This window comes from Rhamphochromis sp. 'chilingali' (genome assembly GCF_963969265.1).
Source record: "Rhamphochromis sp. 'chilingali' genome assembly, chromosome: 22".
Taxonomy (NCBI): domain Eukaryota; kingdom Metazoa; phylum Chordata; class Actinopteri; order Cichliformes; family Cichlidae; genus Rhamphochromis; species Rhamphochromis sp. 'chilingali'.
This window is the reverse complement of record NC_137950.1, coordinates 26,199,581-26,223,463: the sequence shown is the minus strand read 5'-3', so window position 1 is coordinate 26,223,463 and position 23,883 is coordinate 26,199,581. Positions and strand designations below refer to the sequence as shown.

At 40.9% G+C, this 23,883-nt stretch overlaps 1 protein-coding gene across 1 annotated transcript in view; it reads right to left on the bottom strand.

The window, feature by feature from the left end:
• tbkbp1 (TBK1 binding protein 1) overlaps window positions 1-23,883 on the bottom strand; it is an 80,575-nt gene that overhangs the window by 19,504 nt on the left and 37,188 nt on the right. Inside the window, exons 3-8 of the mRNA XM_080873875.1 lie at window positions 19,500-19,761; window positions 13,220-13,345; window positions 8,904-9,008; window positions 6,365-6,512; window positions 3,845-4,041; window positions 2,167-2,228 (exon numbers count right to left, since the gene is read on the bottom strand). Of these exons, the coding sequence (XP_080730001.1) occupies window positions 2,167-2,228; window positions 3,845-4,041; window positions 6,365-6,512; window positions 8,904-9,008; window positions 13,220-13,345; window positions 19,500-19,745 (884 nt within the window). The 5' untranslated portion in view covers window positions 19,746-19,761. The remainder of the gene's footprint in view (window positions 1-2,166; window positions 2,229-3,844; window positions 4,042-6,364; window positions 6,513-8,903; window positions 9,009-13,219; window positions 13,346-19,499; window positions 19,762-23,883) is intronic.

Below are 23,883 nucleotides of genomic sequence, written 5' to 3'. Positions count from 1 at the left end.
CCACTCACAGAATGGACCTGGCGTGAGGCGGAAGGTAACACGCAGATACCTGGTAGTCCACGTGATGTGGCGGTAAACTTCTTGTCACTGTGTGCGGCCAAGTTTCGGGGAAAGATAAACAAATAAATAAAGATATTTATTGCGCTTAGAAGAAATGGGGAAACTAGAATTCGGACCTCGCTGAAGGGGTGGGTGTTTAACAGACACTGAATTGTGGTGGGGGCTTTTTACACTCTGCAGTCCACACACACACACACACACACGTACTTCTGCATTATGTTTCAAGCACTTTCAGCTAAACAAAGAGAGGTGTCAAACAGTTCTCACGCCAAGCTGCAGCGATGCTAACAATACAGTTTGCACCAGCAAACACTTGTGTTTCATGCGTCTAATTTTTCATTAAGAAATTAATAAACAGATACCCGCAAGCTGTACTAAAAAATATAAATATCCAGTTTGAATTCATTGCAGAATTTGGTTAATATTGTTTTTTTACTTGTTTGAATTTCCAACAAGAAACGGGAATTCCGCTTGAATTTAAAATCATTATGCTGTGATTTATTGGAAACAGCTCTCACGTTTTCAAAGCTGAAGATGAATTAGTCATTCTCTCTGTGTACATTAGCATAGTATAGTATAGCATAATGTGTACGTGTGTATGTGATGTGTAGGGGGGGGGGGGGTTACTGCCAGGTGCCTACCAGCGTCTCTGCAGTGTGGCTTGTGGTTGGTGAGGCAAGCTGCTTCACGTATTATCAGTCATGAGTGAGGCAAACGAAAGTCCACAAATGCGATCATGAAAATTTTGACTTGGAAAAGATCAGAAAGGTGAGAAGTGGTTAAAAAAAAAAACGAAACATGACAAAAACAGATACATCTTGTAACTAACGGATGGCAAAATTAACTCGGCTGCACTGCCGGAAGGTGATTTCATAACTTTTCTTGCATTTAAAGGTGCTAATTAATTTATGGAATCGTTCACTGGTTACAACAACTACAAAAATATCAGGGAAGCTAATTAAACTCAAACACATGCTGCTCTCTAGATTATAAGAAGGCCAAAGATGCTGTGTTAATATCCTCCGCAGCACATACAAAATTCTATTCAGTTCTATTCTAAAATTCTTCTATCAATCTGTGCAGTTTACACTAAATGAGCCCAATTACAAGAAAAAGCACAAGGAAACCAAGTAGCGGCATATCAGTGGGAGTAGGTGATATTGTTGAGTAAAACCAAAAGGTGACCAAGGTTTGGAAAAAGCAGTAGGCTTCTACCACACACTTGTTAAAAGCTAAAAACTAAGACTGTCTTCGCTGGCAAACTATTTACTTTCAGTTTGAACCCCATCGAAACACTTCTGGGGTTTCGCTGTGTGGGAGTCAATTGCCCAACATGATGTGGTTTTTTTTGTCATTCTTTCTCGTTCTTTTTTTCTTCCTTACCTCCTCTATCTTGTAAACATGCAATGCCTGGGACAATCTGTGGGGGGGTTATTAAAAAAAAGAAAAAAAAAGCTACTTTGTTGCCCCCTCAGTTGCAAACATATTTCTCTCATTGGTTGTACACAGGCAGGGCCATGAATACTCCCAGCTGCATTTATCACGATGGCTTATGTGAGGAAAAATAAAATAAAAATAAAAGAACAAATGCAAAGATAAAACTGGGTCTCTATTAAATAAACAGGAGGAAATGGACTGAAAGGAGTCTTAACGCTGTGCTTACACTGCCCCCTGCTGCTCAGGCTAATTTCATTCCAAACCTCCTTGATTAAATGTTAACTCCACTGTTTGTGTGTTTAAAGTTTCATGCACACACAGCGGAAAATACATAACATGCAGTGTTCGTGTCCAAACGTGAATACCCTTGTATTAATGCTGTGCTGGAGAGCTCATCTACTGCCTAACGAGGCCCCCGGAGGTCGGCCTGAGCGCATCACGGCGGGAGAGTAAAAATACAGATGAGCAGCAGCTCCTGGTGAAAGCATTCTCCTAATCCTCGCATCAGTCTTCTTATATTCACTGTTGCCTCCTCTGAGTTTCTTAACCAGTATCCTTCCTTCCTCATATGACTAAGTTTCCTCCTTTCCATCCATCTCTCCTCAGATTTACTTCATCAGCTTTAGTCCCCCCCCCCTCCCCTCCCAGAGATCTGCCGTGGTCACTTACTGCTCATCTCCCACCTTCTTTATCCACTCCACATCACACTGCTTGCACGGAGGAGTCATTTCCTGCCGAAGTAGAGCATGAAATTAGATTAGCATGCAGGTGCTGGTAGAATATTGGGGAAAAAAATCTGACAGCAAGAGTCTATTTGAAGCCTGTTTGACACTAACACAGCTAAGAGAATGTGTACCCATAAAAACAAAAGGCTTGTGCCATTATTATTTATTTATTCAAGCACTACATGTGGTGGTTTTCTTGGCTTATATTGCATGTAAGATATGGACACCGCTGCCATGCCATTAGTTTGCAAAGTTCCTTTCTTCTTAAGCATCAAACTGAGCGTTATCGACCTCTGGACACTAATGGGGACCATCATTTACAAAATACATATCAGCTACTGAGCCCACAAACTCCTCAAGAAATTGTTTAGCAGGGGGTTGAATCAAGGGATTATGGGTAGCTTTTCCATAGATGTCTTTGTATACAAATAGATTTCTCATTTAAAATCAGAGGAGTCGCCCCCTGTGGGCCATTAGAGAGATTGCAGTTTTAAGACACTTCTGACTAGGCTTCACTTTTCAGACTCTGAATCTAAGTCCATTTTTATATACAGTGTGTGGTTTATGTGTGGTACCCTTTACAGCTTCCGTATGTGGAGGATGCCACCTTTTTAGCCATGCTGTTCCATCACAGATATGACGCAGACAGAAAGTTGACTTTCTTTACTCTTTGATAGAAGAATAGCATTCTGTGATGCGGTCTTGGCTGACACCAATAACAACTGAGGGAATTATCTGACTTCTAAGCTTCTAAATGCTTTACTGTGTTCACCAGCTTTCTGTGACTTGGCCCGATTGCTCTCTGGTCCGGTGGTGAAGCCAGACAGTTGTTACAGCTTTGATTAGGATGAGAGATTATGTACATTGGCATAGCACAGACGCTGATGTCCTTTGGATTTCATTTGTGGCCAACTGCATGCTTAATTTTTGTCTCTCGCTGTTTTCATTGGATTGTGCAGACACAGCTGACATGTACAAGCACACCGTGAGGCAGTAGATATACAGGTTATTCTCTCGCAATTGTTTTTAAAGGTCATGAGAGAATTTTAATGGGTGGTTGCACTGATATGTCAGCCATGGAGCAACTACTTAGTGAAGAGACGGTTCGCTAAAATGACTTCAGCTAGAAAATAGTATTTACCTGTTGTACCTAAGTAGACTCCTAATGTCTAGCAACCCAAACCCCCTTGACTCCACCCCTGGTTGCCACTAAACAGTGAGATCTTTACAGGGATCTCTAAATATGAGGCAAACTGCAGATATGGTTTATTTTTATGTATATAAATCATGCACATTGCATTTAATACACTGCGATATATAAATATCAATTATGGACACTCTAATTAGCTGTAGATATGCATTATTTAAAGACAAAATCGTGGCATTAAATGATAAAAAAAATGACTGTGTTTAAAGGTCATGGGGGATTTTGATGAATTATTCAGCAGGAATCTCCTCTAATGGACGGAGAATAGAGTTTTCATTTCTCTTAATGCTTATCACAAATCTCCAAGGACATTTCAGGGGATGCATGACCAGAATGTATTTTTGTTTGCTGCTTCTCTGACAGTGCACAAGCCTCCTAATGCTTCCCTAGCAGATTAAAACAAGCCAACACTGACCCTCTGGCTATTCTGCAGCTGTCTCATCTCGTCCTTTAGTCTTTCGCACTCTGCCTTCAGCTCCTCCTCCCGCTGACACGCCCCCTGGGCTTCGTGCCGCGCCCCTTCTAGCTCGGCCTCCAGGCGCTGCAGCTTAAGGTCGGACAGGGCGTCAAGGCTACGGGAGCTCTGAAGGGTCAACGCCGGGCAGTCAAGCACTGGGAGAAAGGAGAAGAGGTAAAAGCGCTAAAAAACACAGTGCTTTGAGTGGTTTTCGCCTGACTAATGCAGCGTGCTGCTGTCCATGGCTGCTGTACAATCGATGAGTATGAAAGAGCAAAAGAGATGACTTCTTCCAAGGGCAGCATCGTTCAGTTTGTACCTGGGTGATGTGATCTGTGTGGGCATGCTAGTGATTCAGCGCCGCTCACACAGACTCAGTCCTTGAGCCAGAAGACAGTAACAGTACAGCAGTATCATCTTTTATCCCTGCTCCTCCTGCCTCCTCAACAGAGCGCTCGTATGTGCAGTAACAGGTTTTCCTCATTCATATGCAGCTATTAATCATCACTTCCTCACGTATAAATTAAGGGAAAAAAAACCCATTGTTTACACTGTTTTTTCCAAATATTCGTTAAGGTAATTTGAAGCCTATGCAAAGTAGTACCTCCTCCTCATGAAGGTATACTATCAGCAGAGGCATCTGTTGAGGTGGCAGTGACACATTTCTTCCATCTTTCAACCGCCCACATTGTTGGAGAGGGCAGAGTTTAGCTTCTACTCACTCTAGATCAGTTTAAGTCAACAGATCCTCCTCCATGCAGAAGTAGACTGCGTGTCCTATCCTGAATTCGATGCTACAGTCACATAATGTACTGACTCGCTGAGACAATTTGAATTTAAAATCTAAAATCCTACGTTTGTTCACAAACTTTTTAAGAAGCACAGTGGAGTGCTCTGCCATGTTTGCAGAGTCTATAGAAATGCATTGTAATAAGTCCTGTTGTCTCAAGGGTTTTCCAGCATTTCGTAATGCACACTAGTCACAAAACAGATCACTCAACAGTACAGATGGAAGCAACAGCTGAATAATACAGATAAATCCCCAAATTTACAGAGCAAGTCACTTTACTGCAAATGTTTCTGAAGCCAGAATGAGTGAATTTCAGTCACCAGCTCACGCATAGATTACAGGTCTCTTTTCTCTGTGACTGGGGAGTAGGAACAAAATGTCCAGGCTGAGTCTTTCTGACAGGCTGCGGTCTAACCTGACCTCAATTAAAATGCTTTTCAAACAGACTGTTGGATTTGATCAAAGACTCCATGAACAGGAAAATGCTGAGCAATATTATAGAGTGATAGCTGTTTTCTTGTTTTTTTGTTTGTGTAAATAAAATGCACAAAAAAACTCTTTTACACTTTAAATCAGTAAGAAGAGCCAAGGGTGTACTCTGCCTCCCCACTGATGGTAGCTGGGATAGGCTCAAGCCCCCCCGATAAGGATAAGTTGAAGAGAATAGATAGATTGATGGATGGATGTATCAGGAAGAAGTCAGGCCACACTCCCTGTAAATCAGCTGATCCCTTTCTATGCATCCTACTGGCAAATTTTACATCACGTAGTCTGTTTAAGTTGCTTTAACCTTTAGCCTACAGTTGGGCTTATAGCGGTGGAGTTCCATTTCTATCTCAGCACCTACTGTGTCTCACTTAATCAGGGCCAGGGCCTGTTGTCACTGCCTCTTGCTCTACTCTGTTCTGTCCTGTCGTGACACTGCTCTCCCAATTACTGCAACAATATATCGTGACTAAAATCAGCAGTTGTTCTGAATGGCTACACTCAGTGGCGGGGCTATAAAAAGGAGTCCTTAAAGGTGACTTGAGCGATATAAATATTTCAGCACCTTTCTAGACGATAAGCTACACTTTGATTCAAATACAGATGCTATAAGTAAAAAGGCAAATCAACATTGCTTCTGTTTAAGAGAGTTGCTTTCATTTTTTATGATTTGCCTCAACAGGCTTCAACATTTGTACCAACTGAGGGTCAGCAATGAAGTTGGGTCAGCAGCACAGAAACTCCAGCTCCTCTCACCTCTGCACAGCAACCCAGACAAAAAACATTATGTGAGTTTGAATGCTGGAGTTACATAAATGATCAGGCACAAAGCATCCTAATCCAACTTCAGAAAGCTATGGGGGCATATTCTTTCCAGAGCTACTTAGCCATTCACTGAGCACTTTTGGAGAGAAATTAGTGCACTCCCTGCTTTATAAGCACGGTTTTTCACAAGCTTGCTGAATCATACCAGGATGGTTTTGTAATTGCCATAATTGGGTCCATAAACTCTAGGTCAGAGTTCATAAATGCATCGTGATTTCAGCCTTGGTTTGTGGTGTGAGTGGTTGAAACTGATCACCATATTGCCATTTCTCTCTATTGAAACATTTGATGCACACCAGTGCTCATATGGTTTATTCAAAATCAGATATAAAGATGCATAGTGAAGATATAGAGAGTAAGATTGCTGGATCACTTACTGTGTGCGTCTGGGCCAGCATGGAGCTGCAGATACTGCATGTCTTTGCTGTGCAGCTGCATGTTGAGTTTCTGCAGGGAGTTGTCCCTCTGCCTCAGAGCTGACTCCAGGCTCAGGATCCGCTCAACATGTTTCTCCACCAAACTGGTCTGTAATCAAACGCATATTCAAATCTTTCTTTAAAGTCACCGGGATTCAACTATTTACTTAGGTTAAAAATGTTACATAGTAAATATGGATAGAGAAAACACCATTTAAATTACACTTCCAGAGTACCTTTCAGAGCTGAGATTAAAGAAACATTTGCTTTTTTGGTAATCTTAGTTATCACTTGTTTGCATTTGTATCATTACCCAGTGATGTTTGCAGATAATTCCTCTGTTGTGTTGATGCCACAATTTTAGTTTTTGTTTCTTTTGACATCAACTAGTTGGTTAGAAATGGGGAAGCAGGGGTGGAGCTGAGCTAAGGGACTGTGTGAACTTAGGGAAGACTTCTTTGTTTGTTCATGTGTTTTAAAAGTGATTTGCATACTTCCTTGCAATGCACATGGGTGGTAAATAAAACAATATGTGTTTAGCATTGAGGCATCTTTAGAAATATAAAGAAGAATGACTCCTGCGGTGGATGTTGTCAGCACAGAGGCCTCAACTCGACACCAAAAACATCAAAATCCACAGAAGAACTCTGACACGTTCTTTAATATGCTTTAAAAAAAGCATCCCTAGATTCAAAAAACGCCTTTGAAATTAACTTGTGAAAAAACTATTAATGGTATTATGCTTCTGAATCCTCACTTTACTTTCAGTTCTGTATATTATGTTAGTAAGTGAGTGAAAGGATGGAAGATAAAGGTCAATGAGGCCCAACAGGTAGACGGAGCTGAATTAACAGCGAGCTGCAGCTTCAGGTGACATTGACAGTGTCTCAGCTGTTGGCAGGAAGCAGTTCCAACATCTTTGGTGCACTTTATCCCTTAATCACTGAGACCTCTGAAACTGCTGAGGCTTCTCTGTATGATGGACTTCACTATCATATGAGATGGTTTATTAGCATAGAGGGCATTTAGGGGAAGACCAGCCAGCCAATCTGTTCAGCTGGCAGCTTCGGGCGGATCTGGATCAACCTTGATTTGCTGTGTTTAAAAAATGAGATTATTTTCTTTGGGGAAACACTGAATAGAATCTTTTCAAATATGATTTTGTTTCAGCTTAACGCAGTTTTGTTTAGCGCTAGAGGAGAACTTTTGAAAAATGACTTTTTCACACCAAGGACAAATCACTCACTATAATAATTCATAAACATGTCTGAGGACAGTTACGTATTAAAGTAAAGTGAGCTTTTGGATTTTGCTTTTGGTGATGGCTATTAGTTTAAATAGATGTCTTCATTTAAGATGAGTGCAAACACTAAAGTTTTATTTTTGTAACTACATGTGTTCCACATTCAGTCATATATTCATGTCCGGTTTGGGGTGTTTGCAACATCTTTGGATCTTACCTTTATTTTGTAGATGCACTCTTTTATATTTCCTTGTGTTTAATCTTTTTCCAAATTTCCTTGCAAGTCTTTGTTCTTGTATTTTTTTGTTTTATTTTGGTCATCACTCTGAGCTTGTTTTACTTCCTGTCACTTTTGTCCCACTGATTAGATTCACCTGCCTCCTTATTTTATTCCTTGTTTATTCGGAATCCTATCTTCCCATTTTTCTGTTGTCGGTCTGTCTGCTCTCCTATTCCTATTCGGATTCTGTCTGCAAGGTACATTTTTAGTAGCAGTAGGTTTCTGCTTCTCATCTGTCGTCCAGGGTGCATTATCCAATCAGCTCTGAACGGCTTTGGTTGCATCCAGGTAAGAGCCGATTAGGAATCGCACTTACTGAAGTGTAATCTAATCTCAAAACCACCGGGAAATGTTAGGCAACAATTTCGCTTTTTTATTAACTCATTAAAATTTATATCCATTCATAAACAATGACCTCAAATGGAACTGGGCTGGGATAGATGTGGACAAGACCCAACCAGACAAAGGGTTTCCAGACATTCCTCCTTCCTGTCGTCATCTTCACCAGCAGATCTTAATGTTTTTCAATGACTCTGCTTCTGCTTTAAGTTTAAATCTCAACCTCATCTGTTCTGTTGGATCATCTTTTGTCGGGACTGATGCTGATTAACTGTTAGCTGATTAACATCCTAATCATTGCATTTCACACACGGATGATCATTCTTTAAAAGCTTAGAAGTATGGTATATGATGTAGTAGAGCATAATCAATGCAGGACTCCAGAATCTGAGACATCTGCAGTTTTAAAATAAAAGCTTTCATAAAAACAATGAAACTACACACACAAGTCAGCGCCACCATCCACACACTTTACTCAATTTTGCAATTTGTCTGTTGTCTTAGTGATGTCAACCATGAAGAGTTTTACTTTTTAAATTTGGTCCCGATTACCAGAACGTGAAGCTGCGAAACTTAATGAGCCATATGTCTCGCAAAGAAAGCTACTGCAAAATAATGAACTGAATAATGCCTCTGACCATCTTGTCGAGATCCCTCTGGAGGTTGTTCTTCTCCATGTGAATCTTCTCGTAAGCCTTGATCACATCCTCCAGCTGTTCCTCTCGCTCCTTTCTCTTCTGGAGCTGAAGCGAGATACAGAAAAGGAGAAAGAAATGTAAAAAGGAAAAGGGTTACTTTTTTCCCTTCATTCCAACTTTTAAAACTTCTTCACAAAGAACAAACAAAACGGGGGTACAGCTTTCATTTTGAGAGGCGTCAAATGCGTTGGTTGAGAAACTGTTGTGTAACCAAGCAAATTTGGGGCACAGAAATCCTGAAAGCTCAGCGTTTGCCTCATCTCCAAAACAAGGATGTTCAAATGTGTTAAAAAGAAGGATTTCTTGACATGTCGCTGATCTAATCTTCTTACAGTGTGGCATAATACGAGGGGTGAATGCCACTGGATGCCATAAAGACAGACAGCTCTGAGGGCAGTGACATGCACCAAATTGAGAGAAATGAGTTCATTTTCAAAGCAGATGAAGGCACAGAAGTGAGCCTTTTATTGAAGAATATGGAAAAATATGGTCACTTTGGACTACGCAGAAAATGAGAGCGGGAGCAGCAGCAAGGGAGTGAGATAAACAGAGGACAAAGGTATATCACTGCTGTGTGGTGGAGCACTGAAGCCTATTCAGTGTGTCTATGGTAACATATGCCTGGGGGGGGAAAAAAAAAAAAAAAAAACTGGCACCAAGGCGTGTGCGGCTTGTCTTTTTTTTTTTTTTTGCCTGTCCCGTTTGGCTCTTTTGCCATCAGAATTGTTGTCTAAAGGCAAAGAAAGATGCCCAACGGATTTACTTTACCAAATTGACCATCCCAGCCTTGCCGTAATGGTCCATTTGATTCACCTTTTATTGTTTATTTTCACTTACTGAACATGGGACAGACTTGACTGGGGGAAAGAAGGGGAGAAAGAAAGAGGGAAACAGAAACAGCTGAGAAGAGGGACGGGGGAGAAGGGCAAAAAACAAAAACCAACAGAATGAGCAGAAAAAAAAAGGAGAAAAAAAATGCATATATCAATCACCTGGGTCACCTGCTGAGAAAGAAAAAAGAAAACAAGCAGAAGAGAACAAGAGTAATAGAATAAACAACATCACAATGATATATGGGAATATGACAGTAAATACTAAATATTAAACATTATTGTGCAGCACATAAGATCAACAGAACACAGTGTGCTTTGAGGTAGGAGCCAAAAAGGGTGTAGTTTGTGGGTGTGATCACCCGTGTGTACACCTGTGAGCATGGACGCGCTTGTTTTTTGTTTTTTAAAAGGTTCCTTCATGTAATGATCTGCTAGAGGGTGTGGGGGGGCCACAGCCCCGTCCTCCAGGGCGTGAAGCAGGTATGGAGGAGATCAAAACTCCAGACATCCAGAGGCCCCCAGAACACAAGAGACCAAGGAAGACCAACAGAGGGGCAGCCGCGCCACTGTCCCAGAAAGAGCTGAGGAGAGTCCCAGATGAGGGCTCACTCAGCAGCCGCGGAGCAGAAGCCAGGGGGAGTTGCAGTGACGCGCCCGTGAGCTCCGCCGGCAGCCAGCCGTGCCTGAGTGACCGAGCCCTAGGCCGAGAGGCCGGGGGCACCCCACCTCCGAGTGCGGCTTGTCAACAGCATCGTGACGGAGGCGAGCAGAATTACTCCAGAGCTGGATTTCTGTCCTGAGAGGCCCACAAACGCACGGTTTCCTAAAATAAGGAGATATATTCATTATCACGTTTTACATTTGCACTTCAGTGTAGATACTGTGGGCGGGATTGTTTGTTTTCCATAGTTGGTATCCCTTCGTAATTAATAGTATAAAAGAATCAGTTAGCAGTTATTAGTAGTACTTAGCGCTAAAGGAAGAATACAATACTCTGAGAATCTCGATGAAAAGGTGGAAGATTGTTTTTTTCTTTGTTATGAATGTGGAGTCCTTAAATGGAATAAAAAACTGTATTACTGTACAGTAAAAGAAAAAAGAAAAAATCCATCCATAAACTCAAAAACGTTTTTGTCAGCTGTTTAATAAACGTGCTTTTTGTGGTGCTATGCGGTTCCGTGATATTTAAAAAAGAGAGAGTGAGCGCTACGGGCCAGAGGAAGATCATATATGTTAGTTTTTTTTAGGTGTGCTGTGGCTTTAAAGAGCAGAAGCCTTCTGTGGTTAGTTTGGTTTGTTCAGTAGCTGAAGGCAGTGCTATCACGAGAGAAAACGCTGAAAACTCTGGTTACCTGGAGAGCCGTACAGTTGCAGTTTAAAGGGACAGCATCCTTAAATCAAACATACTCACAAATATAAGTTATCTCTGCAGTCTGGTGGCAAAAAAACAACAATGTAGAAGCACCTTTAGCAGCTATAACTTAAAGTAATTATTTTCAGTATGACTTTGTTGGTCTCTCACATCACTGAGGCAGAGTTTCAGTCCACTCTCCTTCGCAGTGTTGCTTCAGGTTTGAAGGCATTTATTTTGCAGCTTTCTTAAAGTCCGGTGAGGTTGAGGTCTGAACTTTGACTGGGCCCCTGCAACACTTTCCCCTTTTTCAGTCTTTCTGCTGTGCTTGGGATCATTGTCCTGTTGCATGACTCGATTTGGAGGACAGAAGGCCTCACCTCTAACTCTAGAAAAAACAAACCTAACTCCAAAGATTTGGGATGCTGTGTAAAACAACTAAAAACCTAATGCAATGATCTGCAAATCTCACCTATGTTATATTCACAATAGAATATGGAAAAAATGTTTAAAATGTCTAAACTGAAATGTACCACAAGAAAACTATCAGGTATTTTTGAAGTTCATGGGATGTGCATAATAAGATTCAGATTTTCTGGAGAAATATCTGTGCAGGCTGACATTCAGTATTGGATCCCTGTGATCTTTGGGCCCTCAGGCAGCATTGTATTAAAAACAGGCATGCTTCTGTCATGGAAATCACTGCACAGGCTAACTGTGCCATCCACTAATGCAGGTTAGCAACTGCAAGGTGCCCGGATCCTGCAAGAGAAGCCCAAATAATCATAGAAAATGGACACGCATTATGATTTGTTGTCTGCAAAACACATTAATACACTTCTTATAGTGGACGAAAGTGACATTTTATTAAAGTCCACTTAAACTAAGTCAAAGGATCAAACACAGGACTTTAACCCAGAGACTCGGGCCTGTGTCCCATATGAAACCAAAAATGGCAAAAGCATAAAATGTATATTTTCAGATATAGCTTTTCATTTTGCTTTGACACTAAAACTGCTTATTTATGTTTAGGAAGGGGTGAAAGTTCAAATAAAAATAGACTAAGTCAGAAACAAAAAATTAGGAACACCAACACAGAAATTACAGACCTTGTGATGAAAGTACAGTTATGTATATTTGGTTTCAGAGGTAAAGGACAAAAAATTCCTCACATCAAAGCAAAGGTGAAATAAAAAGAAAAGATTTTGTAGGAGTTTGAAAAAACCCCTGATGTGTCTCAGAGCGTGCGTATGAGGGTTCACTGAGGAAATAGCTGAAAAATATTATTATACGCAAAACGGGGGCAGAAAAAATGAAAAAAGCATAAGAAAGCATCATTATGTTCCCAAAGCGAGTGTTCACATGATTGTGTGATGATACATGAAACTGTAAATTTATAGGCTGTACAGTAATTCGATTTTCTCTACCTGCCTTTGATTATTGGAGGTCACCACTTCATTGAAAATATAAGGTTTGTGCCTGTCAGCATGCATAGGTGGTTGTGGTCAGGGTCTTGTACCAACAGAGCATGCTCCTGCAGCCATGAGCCTTTTAATCACTCTGACTGCATGGTATCAGCGCCCCATGACCTTGTATGTCCCACGCTAATCGTTTATGCTGCTCCCATAAACCATTTCCTTCCCTTTGTTCTGCTGTGTAGTTCTTTTTACCGCTGCTGCTACCAGTTTTACCACGGCCTTCCTGTGTCAGTCGTTTCTCACTTGTATTTCCCCACGCTCTTGTTCTCACAGACTTTGAAACAGGAGAGTTACAAGTGAGGAGAAACAAGTAGTCCGAGCACATTTCGGGCACAGCCATTCATCAAGGTTTTGGACAGCGGGAGCACATAAAGTCCACAATTAGTGCTTGTGTGCAGCGTGCACACATTATGCGTGCACTAATTTAAAAATGTGTGATGCCTGTGTGTTTGTAAAAAGGCGCGCCTTCTTTAGCATTTGTTTTCTGAAGGTTTACACGATAAGCACATCTGTAGCCAGGTTTAGACCCGGTTATGCCGCGCCACCAAAATAGAGCACCAGCATAAAAATCCTGTGTCTTGTCTGTTCTCTTACCTCGTGGGTCAGGGCGTTGACTCTCTGCTGCAGGCTGCCGTTTTCTGAGTGCAGCATCGCCGTCTCTTTGCTCTCAAATGAGCAGTAGGAGTTAGTGTCCTCACCAAACTCATTGATCATGGGGAACTGCAGAGGAAAAGTAAACAAGACAAAAGTACATTGAGCTTGTTTATATTTTTTGTTTGCTTGGTTTTGATTTTTGTTTTTGCTGCTGTATTCTGCAATTTTTCATGAGTCCACACTGTGATCATTAATGATTCATCTTACATCAGCTGCAGCTTCTGTTTGGCCCAGATATCACTCATAGGATTGGGGAGTAGGGGGGTATTTTTCAGAGCTTTTAAACTAATTAATGAATTTCCATGTCAAGTTGTTCCAGTCATATTTCCTAATTTCGTCCCACACGGTGAAATCTGGGGAGGGCCTATTACTAAGCTTTGTCGGTCAGCCTATCCATCTCTAAGTTTGTCCATCTTCTCGTGTTTTGCGGCAAAACGTTGGAGAATGATGAAGCGCTTTTTAAAAATCACCCTTTCAAAAAATGTCATTTAAGATCCCTCAGATGAATGCAAACAGCAGCCGGTGCCTAAATCAGAAACACTGCAGTTCCTCAAATAGGCACTAGATGGTGACTCGGAAAGCAAGTCAGTCCCCATAGACTCCCAAGTTAAAGTGCCCAGCTTTATAACAACAACAAACAAGTTTACAGCCTAAAAACAAAGTTTTCATCTCTGTTGCTAACTTTCTTCTTGATAACAACTTCTGAGGATGTGAATTTATTTATAAATCCAATTATAATATAAATTCAACTTCCGTAAAAAGTTAAAGTTACACATCGTTAGAGTGGCAGCTTTGAAAAGCATGCCCTACTAGCTTTCTATTAGGCTTCACCTAACATGATTGAACAAACTGCAGGTCCAAGAAGGTTTTATTCCTGTTTTGAGGGCCTGTTGCTTATTAACCAGTCTCCTGTCCTTACAGATGGCTGCCTGGTTCTGCCAGACGATTCTTCTTGTTAAAAAGGAGTTTTTCCTTCCCACAGTCGCCAAGTGCTTGCACATAGGGTATTGTCTGATTGTTGGGGTTTGATATCTCACCTTCAATGTCTTCAAATATCTCTAAAAACCTAAAAATGTAGTTAATTGAACACTTTGTTATGCATAAACTACAAATAATACATTGTTTTGTGTCAATTCCACATCCAGTAAACCTCTCGGGTATGAGGGAAAACCCACACACACCTCTGAGGTGGTCAGTTAACCACTGAAATTTGCCCCATTAGTGATGCAGGTGGCTTGTTAGTCTTTAGCCTGTGGCGTTAACACTGTGTGGACTACAATTGACAGTTTCTTTATCAGAGGTTTAATCATTTATGAGCAGGCTACAAGTGACTATTTATCTGTTTCTATCATTATAACAATACAGTAATTTAACAAATGGACACAGATTGACATCTACAAGGTAAAAAATGTATAAAAAATAAACAAAGACAGATTAATGACATCTGCTTCTTGGATAAAAGTAGGTTTTCACATTCTGTGTCTCATATGGTCACTTTTAGCTCCAAAAAAGTCTTTTTTTTTTTAAACTTAAAACCATCAATTTCCTATATTTTTATGTCTGTCAGAAAGATCAAAAGCCACCACGCTCAGTCTGTCCAAGTGCTCTCGTACTTAACCACTGTGAAGCCCACAATTTCCCACGCACTTCTACTAAAGAGCTATTTTAAAAAATGAGCGACAAACATCTAGTTTCATTTAAAAGAAAAGCACAATAATTATTTAAAACACCTGTTTATTGCAGGTTTTAGTAAGCATAATTCAAGCAGGAGTAAATTGCTAGTGATTGGCACTATTTTCACCGTTGCATTAATACACATTTGGTGCTATAATGAGTATTTCAACTCTCAGAATCGTGTATGCGAGACTGACTCGAAATAAACTGCAGAGTGTGCTCATGGTAATGAAGGAATATGTCACCCAGTGCAACAGCGAGGCTCACTGATGTGTTAGTAATAAATTCTGACAACAATGGAGCTCTTTAAGAACAGCAGAATCAGGCACAATACTTCTAGTTGGATCAGTGCTGATTTGTCTTTGGATGTGATTTGTTGACAATCTGAAAAACATAGAAATTGCTAGTTTTATTACTAAGACACAGGCAAGGAAATAATAAAGGATGGCAGAGAACCGGCATTTTAGCAAATACATCGCTTACATTTAAAATATGCTGGAATAATTTCATTATATGTAGCTGAATTTATGCCGGTGTGATTTATTACATCATCATAACTTTAGAAAAGGAGTTAATGGACTTTATTACATTTACTATTGTTTTCTAGTGTCGGCGGTCATGGTCCTGAACTCCTGTAGTTACCAGAATGCTTTGATAGAAACATACACGTTATATAACTGCGTGTGTCGTTCAACCTAAATGAACACATTTACATTTAAAGTGCCTACCATAGGCTCAGAGGGCTATTCATTTTCTGTGTGAAGTCATTGTTTTGCTGATGCAATGTCTGTTCGAGGAGCAAACAACCCTTTTCCATTTAGTGCAACACCTCTCTCTGCTCAGTTTAACAGTAAATGTTCCCAACGTGGGCAATCCCAGAGGGCATCAAGTATTCTCACGCCGCTGAGCATCAGGAACGCCGACAACAACCTTGATTTACCCATGAACAAAGCAACAAAAAAAAAACCCACTTCCATTTGTATCACTGCAGCAGCTGTGCTGAGGAACCTTGAGCTACACTTAGGACTACTAAAATGTCTTCCATTTGTAACTGATAACAGCTGGATAACAGCTGGATCAGGTGTTAAACAGTATTCGTGCCATGGTTTTTGGTTTCCGCTCTGTTACTTCCTCCTTTCTTTAGTAATGCTTGGTTCTTGTTCATTCCAATTTTCTGCAACACCTGATACCAAACAGATAATCATATTCCCCAGTGTATACTTTGCTGCATGTGCAAACATACATAGAAATACAGCATATAAAGCAGAAAGCAGGCACACGATTGTCCCAAGCGGACCTATGTGGATAAAACATTAAATGCATTAATGTATTGTTTAGGAGTCAGATGCTCTTCAGATGGCACTGAATGGTGGATCTGAACTCAAAGTCTAATGGTACTTTATGACAGATCCTCCACCATGTTTCACAGATGGCTGTAGACTCTCACCTCTCTCCTGCCCTCCATACATATTGATGGAGTTTCAAAATTGGAGTCATCATGCTGTAAAACCAGGCATTTTAACACGGGAGTCTGTGGAAACTGACTTCCCTCAAGTGTCCATTATAAGAATTTTTGGCACTTCCACATTAGCTTCACTTGTCTGCTCCGGAGGGGGATGCTTAAATATTCAAAGCTGAAAAAAGGCACATGTTCTATTTACATAGGCACAGGTGTGACAGCTTCTACTCCAAACAGCAAACATCTGCACCTGCTCTTCCAAAATCAACATCTGTCTCTGGGAGAGGGCCCTGAACAAACCACAGTTTGAGAGTAAGTCAACAGCAATGTGGCGGCCTGAAGCCTCGAACAACAGCTGCTCACTAGAATGATGCAGGACTTCGGTCTTACTTCTCCATACCTGCCACCCCTCTCATGCATTTCCAGCACATGTTTTATCTCTTGCAAACAATAAATCATAGAAAAGCCAACAAAATTCATTCAGAATCTCACCCTGACTCTTCAACCTGGTATCACGGCAAAATGTGTAATATACACACAATCAGAAGTAATCGTGGGAAACAGACATTATTACCACATTTACATGTAAATACATATTAACCGCCTAGCTTAATTGTTTCTGGTAACTTAGGACCCGGGAATGCACTTTTTTGCTCACTACCGCCTTCTTGGCTTTAAATGTATTATCTCCCCCTGCTGGAAATGCAACATCTGCACGTGTGCCCATTTTACGGGCACGGTTAACCGGCATGTCTGTTGCACCCTTTGTCGTGATATGGGGTTGGAGTCGTTCTGGTTGACTGTTTCTTTCACAAACAGTCAACTCAAACATAGCTGAAGCTTAAAATTCTCCCCGGTAGCTCGTAATACTGCAACAGCTTGCATCTTTTTGGAACTGTCTTCATTATCACAGCAGCCTCTTTCACAATTTTTCAGTCATTTAAAACATTTTGTTCTCTGTTCACATGCAGCAGAACAAGAGCTACACTGTTAATGATGCTCTCCAATACTGTAAGCAGTACAGCTTATTAAAAGTCCTTGTGTACCTGAAGGAGAATTAGGCAGTGAAGGCTGAGGGAAATTCAGATACATCACTACTTCATAGCCATATTATTTCTAGAATAAGTAGACCACAGACTAATGATGATCACAATGTAGGAGTGATTTTTCTCCAATCCTTCTGTGTTCTTAATTTGAACCATTTAGCTCTCCCTTGCTCCGTACATCATTATCTCCCTTCACTCCTTCATTTCTCACCCTCTCTCCGTGTTTATCAACGCATGATTCCGCCCATGTTGCTCCTTCTTTCCACTTCTTTTCCCATTTTTCCTCATTTTCTGTCCTCCCACGCTATTTCTTTACGCTCATTTGCCTTCCCTTTCCCCGTTAAATCAACGTGCTGGTCCAACCACTGCTGCGAGGTGGATTTCTGCCTCACCAGCTTTCTCACCCAACCAAGAACTGCTTTGATATCCACCGACAAAGTTGCAGGTCCAGCTGTGCAGAAATATTTACTGTCGCTGACGTTATCTTTGGAAACTAAGACGTTTTTGCTTGAACTCTTTGTCACAACCCTTCTGCTGAATCCCAGTAGATTTCAGTGCTAATAGTGTACATTCATGCACTTAATCAACCCAGTTTTGTCAGTGACAGCGAGCACTTAAACTGAGGCATGGGATATGTTTTATATGCAAACCTGTAAAGCCATACGTTAGTGATGTTATTCAACGAAGCCTTGCAGCACACACTATTTGCGTCACGTTGACACGGGGAATTTACATGCCTTTACTTGGTGGCACAGAAAATGCATGAATAAATATGCATAAATATGCTTTTATTCTCGGTTCAGATTTACTGCAGAGTGTGTTTTATGCAACTCATCGAACAGAACACAGATACGAGAATCAATTCGATTACTGTAACCTATCAAAGAAAACGCAGTCAATAAAAATAAATGTGTGATTTCCACATCTTTCTTGCTTGTGAAGTTTAAACATATCAAATTTAACAACTCTAATGCAAGCTGTCACCTTAGAAGTAAATGCCAGCACCGAGAGCGTATTGAGTGGGGAATTAAAAATATAAACTTAAAAATACACAAAATTGACTGTTTTCTGCCAGCATTGCTTTCATGCCTTATTTGTAGCCATAGTTTCCTTTTAGCTCCCGATGAAATGCTCCTCTGACTGACGTCCATTTTGTATGCAAAAAGTGAAATGATGTATGAAACACAGCCTGAAGCAGAAAGCCTGAGTTAATAAAGACACCACTGGAAGCGTGAACGTGCAGCTGAACATTTGCACCTAAAAAAGTATCCGAGTATGCATATGAGTTTAATATCTCACTAAGTTTGTTGAGATGTGAGACAAACTCCTGAGGTCTTCAGCTCGTCTGGTCTCCTGTGATTTTTTTGACACCTCTGCTAGTTGAGTAACTTGAGTGGATTTAGTCCGGGATTACGTAAAAGTTGCACAAAACTGCTTCATTCTTGGCTTTAAGCCTTTAACTTTTGGATTTAAGTTGAATCTCGATCCAAAAACCTTCGGAAGGACTCCTTACAAATAAAAGAAAAAGCAAAATACATATCAAACTGACATTATGTTGATGTCCTCAAGAAATGATCACAGACTAATCTGGATCGATATAACCTTCTAGGGTCAGTGCATACAGACAAATATTTGGAATTAATTTCAGGCTCTGATACATGTTTACAAATGTCATTTAGTATCATTTAAAGGAAAAAAATTTTGGCTTCTGTGCCATATATCACAGAATAATTCCCTCCTTTCAGGTTAATGTTCATTCTCCAGCTAGCCAAGGATCAAAGCCGACCAATCACAGAGCATGAAAGCTCCCTCTTTCATCTTTTTTGTGCACAATCTCACTACTTCAATAAAATGGAAGGTGAGTGGACAGCAGTCTCCCCTTTTGAGCAACTTTCAGTAAATAAAATAAAAAAAAAAAAACACATTAGCCTCATCCTCTCCAGTACTGCAGTTTTTCTGTCTGATACCAACAAGGTCAAAAACAACTGTGCGAGTCTGAGTTTGCTGTAATGTTTGACATTAGGAGTGAAAAACTCTTCACCTTGATCTCGTAGATCTTCAGCTTCCTCTTGATACTGGTGTTCTCCCGCTCCAGGCAGGCCAGCCTGGTCTTGATGTCCTGATAGGCGGTGATAAGGGCGAAGTGGGAGGTTGAGTAGACTTCATCATGGGGCAGCGGCGAAGACCGCCACGCGACGCTGCCACAGCCATCCTCCTTCAGGCCTCCTGCGTCGCCGCCTCCACCGAGCAGCCCCAGCTCCCCTCCGCCTCCAAACAGAGATTGCATCACTCAGAGCTTCAAGCTGAGGGCACACAGAGACAGATATTTGCTTATTAATTATTAAACTGCCAGATTGTTTCCATTCAATTAAATGCACCATCCAAAAATAAAGTAATTAAAAAAGAAACATTTCATAACTCTGGCTGGGGTCGCCTCTCGGTGCTACAGCAGCAATCCAAAAAACATCAAGCACTCAGCTACTCGCAACAAACAAAAAAGAACAAAGCAGTTTTCTATCGAGAGCAGTCGGACTGCTGGCACACACAATGTAAAATATTCAAAAGCACAGTGGGTACCGAGAGACACGGGAGGATGACTGAGGGGCACGTGAAATTTAGAGATGGCTTACTGTGTCTTAGGAGTTCAGATGTACTGTAGGTGCAATGATCCAGTTAGCCACAATATCACATCGGGTGTGCTTACGCATAAGCTGCCCCCCACAAAAGAAATGCCAGTACACACAGAGCTACCTGATTATTCACTGCCCCATTCTGACAGAAGGGAAGCAAACTCGAGAAGCAGCGTGACCGCATATCAGGTCAGTGCAGCGGACACAAAGAGATGCAAATTTGCTCTGGATAACAAGGTGAGGGAAAGACACAGAGATCTTAACGTGTTTTAGCTTGAACAAATCATTTGTCTGCAATCAGAAGGTTTTGAAGGTACAAAACAAAGAAACAGAGAAATGAAATAAAGAGAAAGCAAGCCGTAGACGGTTTTTAGATAAGTCAGAGCACAGCTTTAGATCATGAGTTCGAAAGATTTTTTTCTTCTTCTTCTGTAAAATCAAACATATTTCAGCATAAAAGCACCCTATTTGAATATGATTAGACTCCGTAGTGTTGCCAACAGATAAAGACTTCAAAACAATCCACTGCACTGGTTCCCAAATATTTCTGAACCGCTGAGCCCATCCATGTATGTGTTTTTAATGGCACTTAGCTTTCAGTGTTCACCCAGACTTTGGGTCTCTGGAGGGCTGAGATGGATCAGTGTTTCTTTGAGCCTGTTTAAAATCTTTCCATCACTTCCATTTAAAAATAACAGCTTACTTTTGTGCTTTTTTTTTTTTTCCTTTTGTGTGCCTGCTTTGTTATTGCCTGCAAGATAACTACACAGTGTTTTAATATGACTTCTGCATTGTTTTTAATATTGTGATTTTGGGTCTTCGTTACTTATATTTTTCATTTAATATTCTGTATTATATAATGTAAGTCTATGAAGCAAACACTGCCCTTGTTCTTGTCTTTTATTTCCCTTTTTTTTTCGCTGTGATTTATGGCACTCAAGGTTCATCTCTGGATAAAACGCCGTGCTCCTCGTTGTCTCTTTTCACTTAGCTCTCCAGTCACAAAGAAGGGAAGGGTGGGACACATCAATCATCACATCCCACTCAACAAAAAACGTCTGAGAAGTTAATGCTGCCGCTCTCCCTGCACGGAATAACGTGTCAACATTTTAATTTATGAAGGGCATTTCTGTTGGGAACATTTAGATTGCTGTGGGTCTGGAGGTTAAGCAGCAGTCGGCTAGGGCCAGAAATTTGCAGTGAATTGCTTTTGCGGATATTCTTTAACAAAGCAAACAAACACCTGTGGTGATAAAATGTTTTCAGAAGACAGCCTGGTGTTTTCAGCCTATTCCGCCTCCCAAGTTCTCTGTATCTCCTGAGTTCAATTAGCCACTCACAGCAATATAAATACACTTTTCTGAAGTCGGATTTGTATCTTTTTCTCCAGGCTTAACCAGGATATGATGCTTACATGTACAAAACTGTGATTATTAGCAAAACAGTAAAGCACACGTAATCTCGTGAACCCTTTGGCCTTCATTACCTCGGCCTTTTGCATTTAATTTTTGGTGAGAAGTCCCTCACAGGTGCATGAGTAACCAGTGCATGTACTGTAGCTGATATGTTAATCAGAGTATGATTTGCATATGAGTTGGGTTTGCTGTCTTGTTCCATTTCACAGTACTTAAAAAAAACATGAGCTCTGACAGCCTAGACTCCTTGAGTGGCATGATGAATGAGCTGAGTAGCTAGCTGACCACGCTGGCCTCCCTCCCCTGCCCCGAAGACTCCGGGCTGGGCTGTCAAAAGTGATAAATGGCGCCTGTGATGTCACTATCCTCTTTTAATTCCGCTACAAAGGGCACAAATGCACAAAAGTCATACTAGACGTAGCAACAGCGGTTTGATTTACTGGTACTAGAGGAGTTACACAACAGCTAGTTGATTTGATGTATACTGGAATGGATGCCTTCCTGACTCCCAGCATTGCCTTGTGAGTCAGCGATTGCCCACTGAGCTATTTTCATCTGCTCCCTTCCTCCACGGTGCTATTTTCCTTGTGTTTCAAGAGAGAGGGGAATAAAGCCTCAGCCAATCTACGGCTCTTTTCCTCGCTGGTCTAACGGGATGATCCAAAAGCACTCCCACGAGCACAGGCACGCACATACACACACACACACAAAAAAACACTGAGTAAAATGCACGCGTGGACAAAAATGCCTGTTTGATCAAGCAGTGCCCATCACCTGCCAACTGCCTGGACAGTAGTGTTTAAGCTGGGAAGATATTAAGGCTCCGTGATGTATACTGTGTTGACATCATGCTGTCAAGTCTGAGGCAGTTTACTCTGGCAAACACTGCGTCACTATAATATCATATCTTTGCACATGGTGTCTCATATAGCAGGAGGAAAGATAAACAGTTTGTACAAAAAAAGGGAGCAGAGGGAGAATAACACTGAATACCATTAAAATGGAAATATTTGTGAGACAGCGATTGGTTTCTTTTAACCGCGACAGAAATGTTTTTACAACTGCAAATCTGCAATAATCAGTGTTGTTTTAGCAATAAAAATTCTAATGAAAAAATGTGACCTCTCATGTCACATTTCTTCATTAGATGATTTCATTAGATGATTCTTATATAGTGCGTTTTATCCAAAGAGACGGATATTTTTCTTAAAGGTTGGCACAGACAAAAACAGATCTAATTTAAGAGTGTACATATCATGTGTATTAAATGGACTCAGACATAACTTCAGGTGAGTACTACGTTTGCTATATGTTTATATTAAAGTAGGTAAGTCTTTGTTAACAGTCACGTTGTGTTGTTCGGTTTCTGTCACTGGTGTCCCAGACATGAGCGACAATGCCAGAACCTCTTGGCATCACTATTAAATGCACTAGATACTGTTAGGTGCCAAATGTGAGCATGCAGGTTTCATTTTGGAAAGGGGCACTTTTCAACCCAATCCTCTCTCTTCTCCTAAGCTCATACATGGAACGCTGGAGCCTAAGCACAATTTTCTGGCTAACAATCTTGTGGCTAACTCATGTGTTATTAGCTTCTGTTGGTGCTAAAATTCTGTTCACATGCACAGTGACAAAATCAGCTTGGTTTTGTAGTCTGAAGTATACTTCATTATGTGTTCTCCTTGGAAACTATTGTTGTCCCGATGCGCTCTGACATCCTAGTGCCACCTGAATCTGTTGTTAGGAATGTTATATTTATGTGTATTTTCTTCTTATTGTAGTCTGACTGCCAACAACTGAGCTATTTATGTCATAAATCTGATGCATATCTTTTGGATTACACTACAGCTTCTAAAGATGGACGTAACTTCTGGGTCTGAAAAATGAAGCAGAAGTGCCTTAAACCTCCAATTCTTTTAGTAGCCACCGGCTGGGATACCGTGGCTCCAAAAACAACTTGCAGTCCTTTAGAAATCATGACGAGTTTAAGGCCTTGGTCATTACACTTGTCCGTTATGTAAATTTTTTGTCCGATTATCTAGGCCATGCCCATTGGTTGATGACTTGCTGATTGGCAAGCCATTAGCCAATGAGTGTGTAGTTTCATAGCCAGTTAAAATACAAAGATGGCAACGTTGAAATTGTTTGTCCCAAGGATTAGAAATGGGGCGTCACAAACCAATGGGCAATGTTACGGTAGCTACTTGTATACTGTCTATAGTTTAAAAAGATCTGTTAAAGAGTTAAATTAATTCTTGCTGTGTCCATAAGTATATATGAAATCACAAGTCGTTTTTATTTGCAGTTCTGGACGGCAAGAAATGAGCACAAGATAGTCAATAACAGCGAAATCTGATGATCTATCAGGACAACACAACAG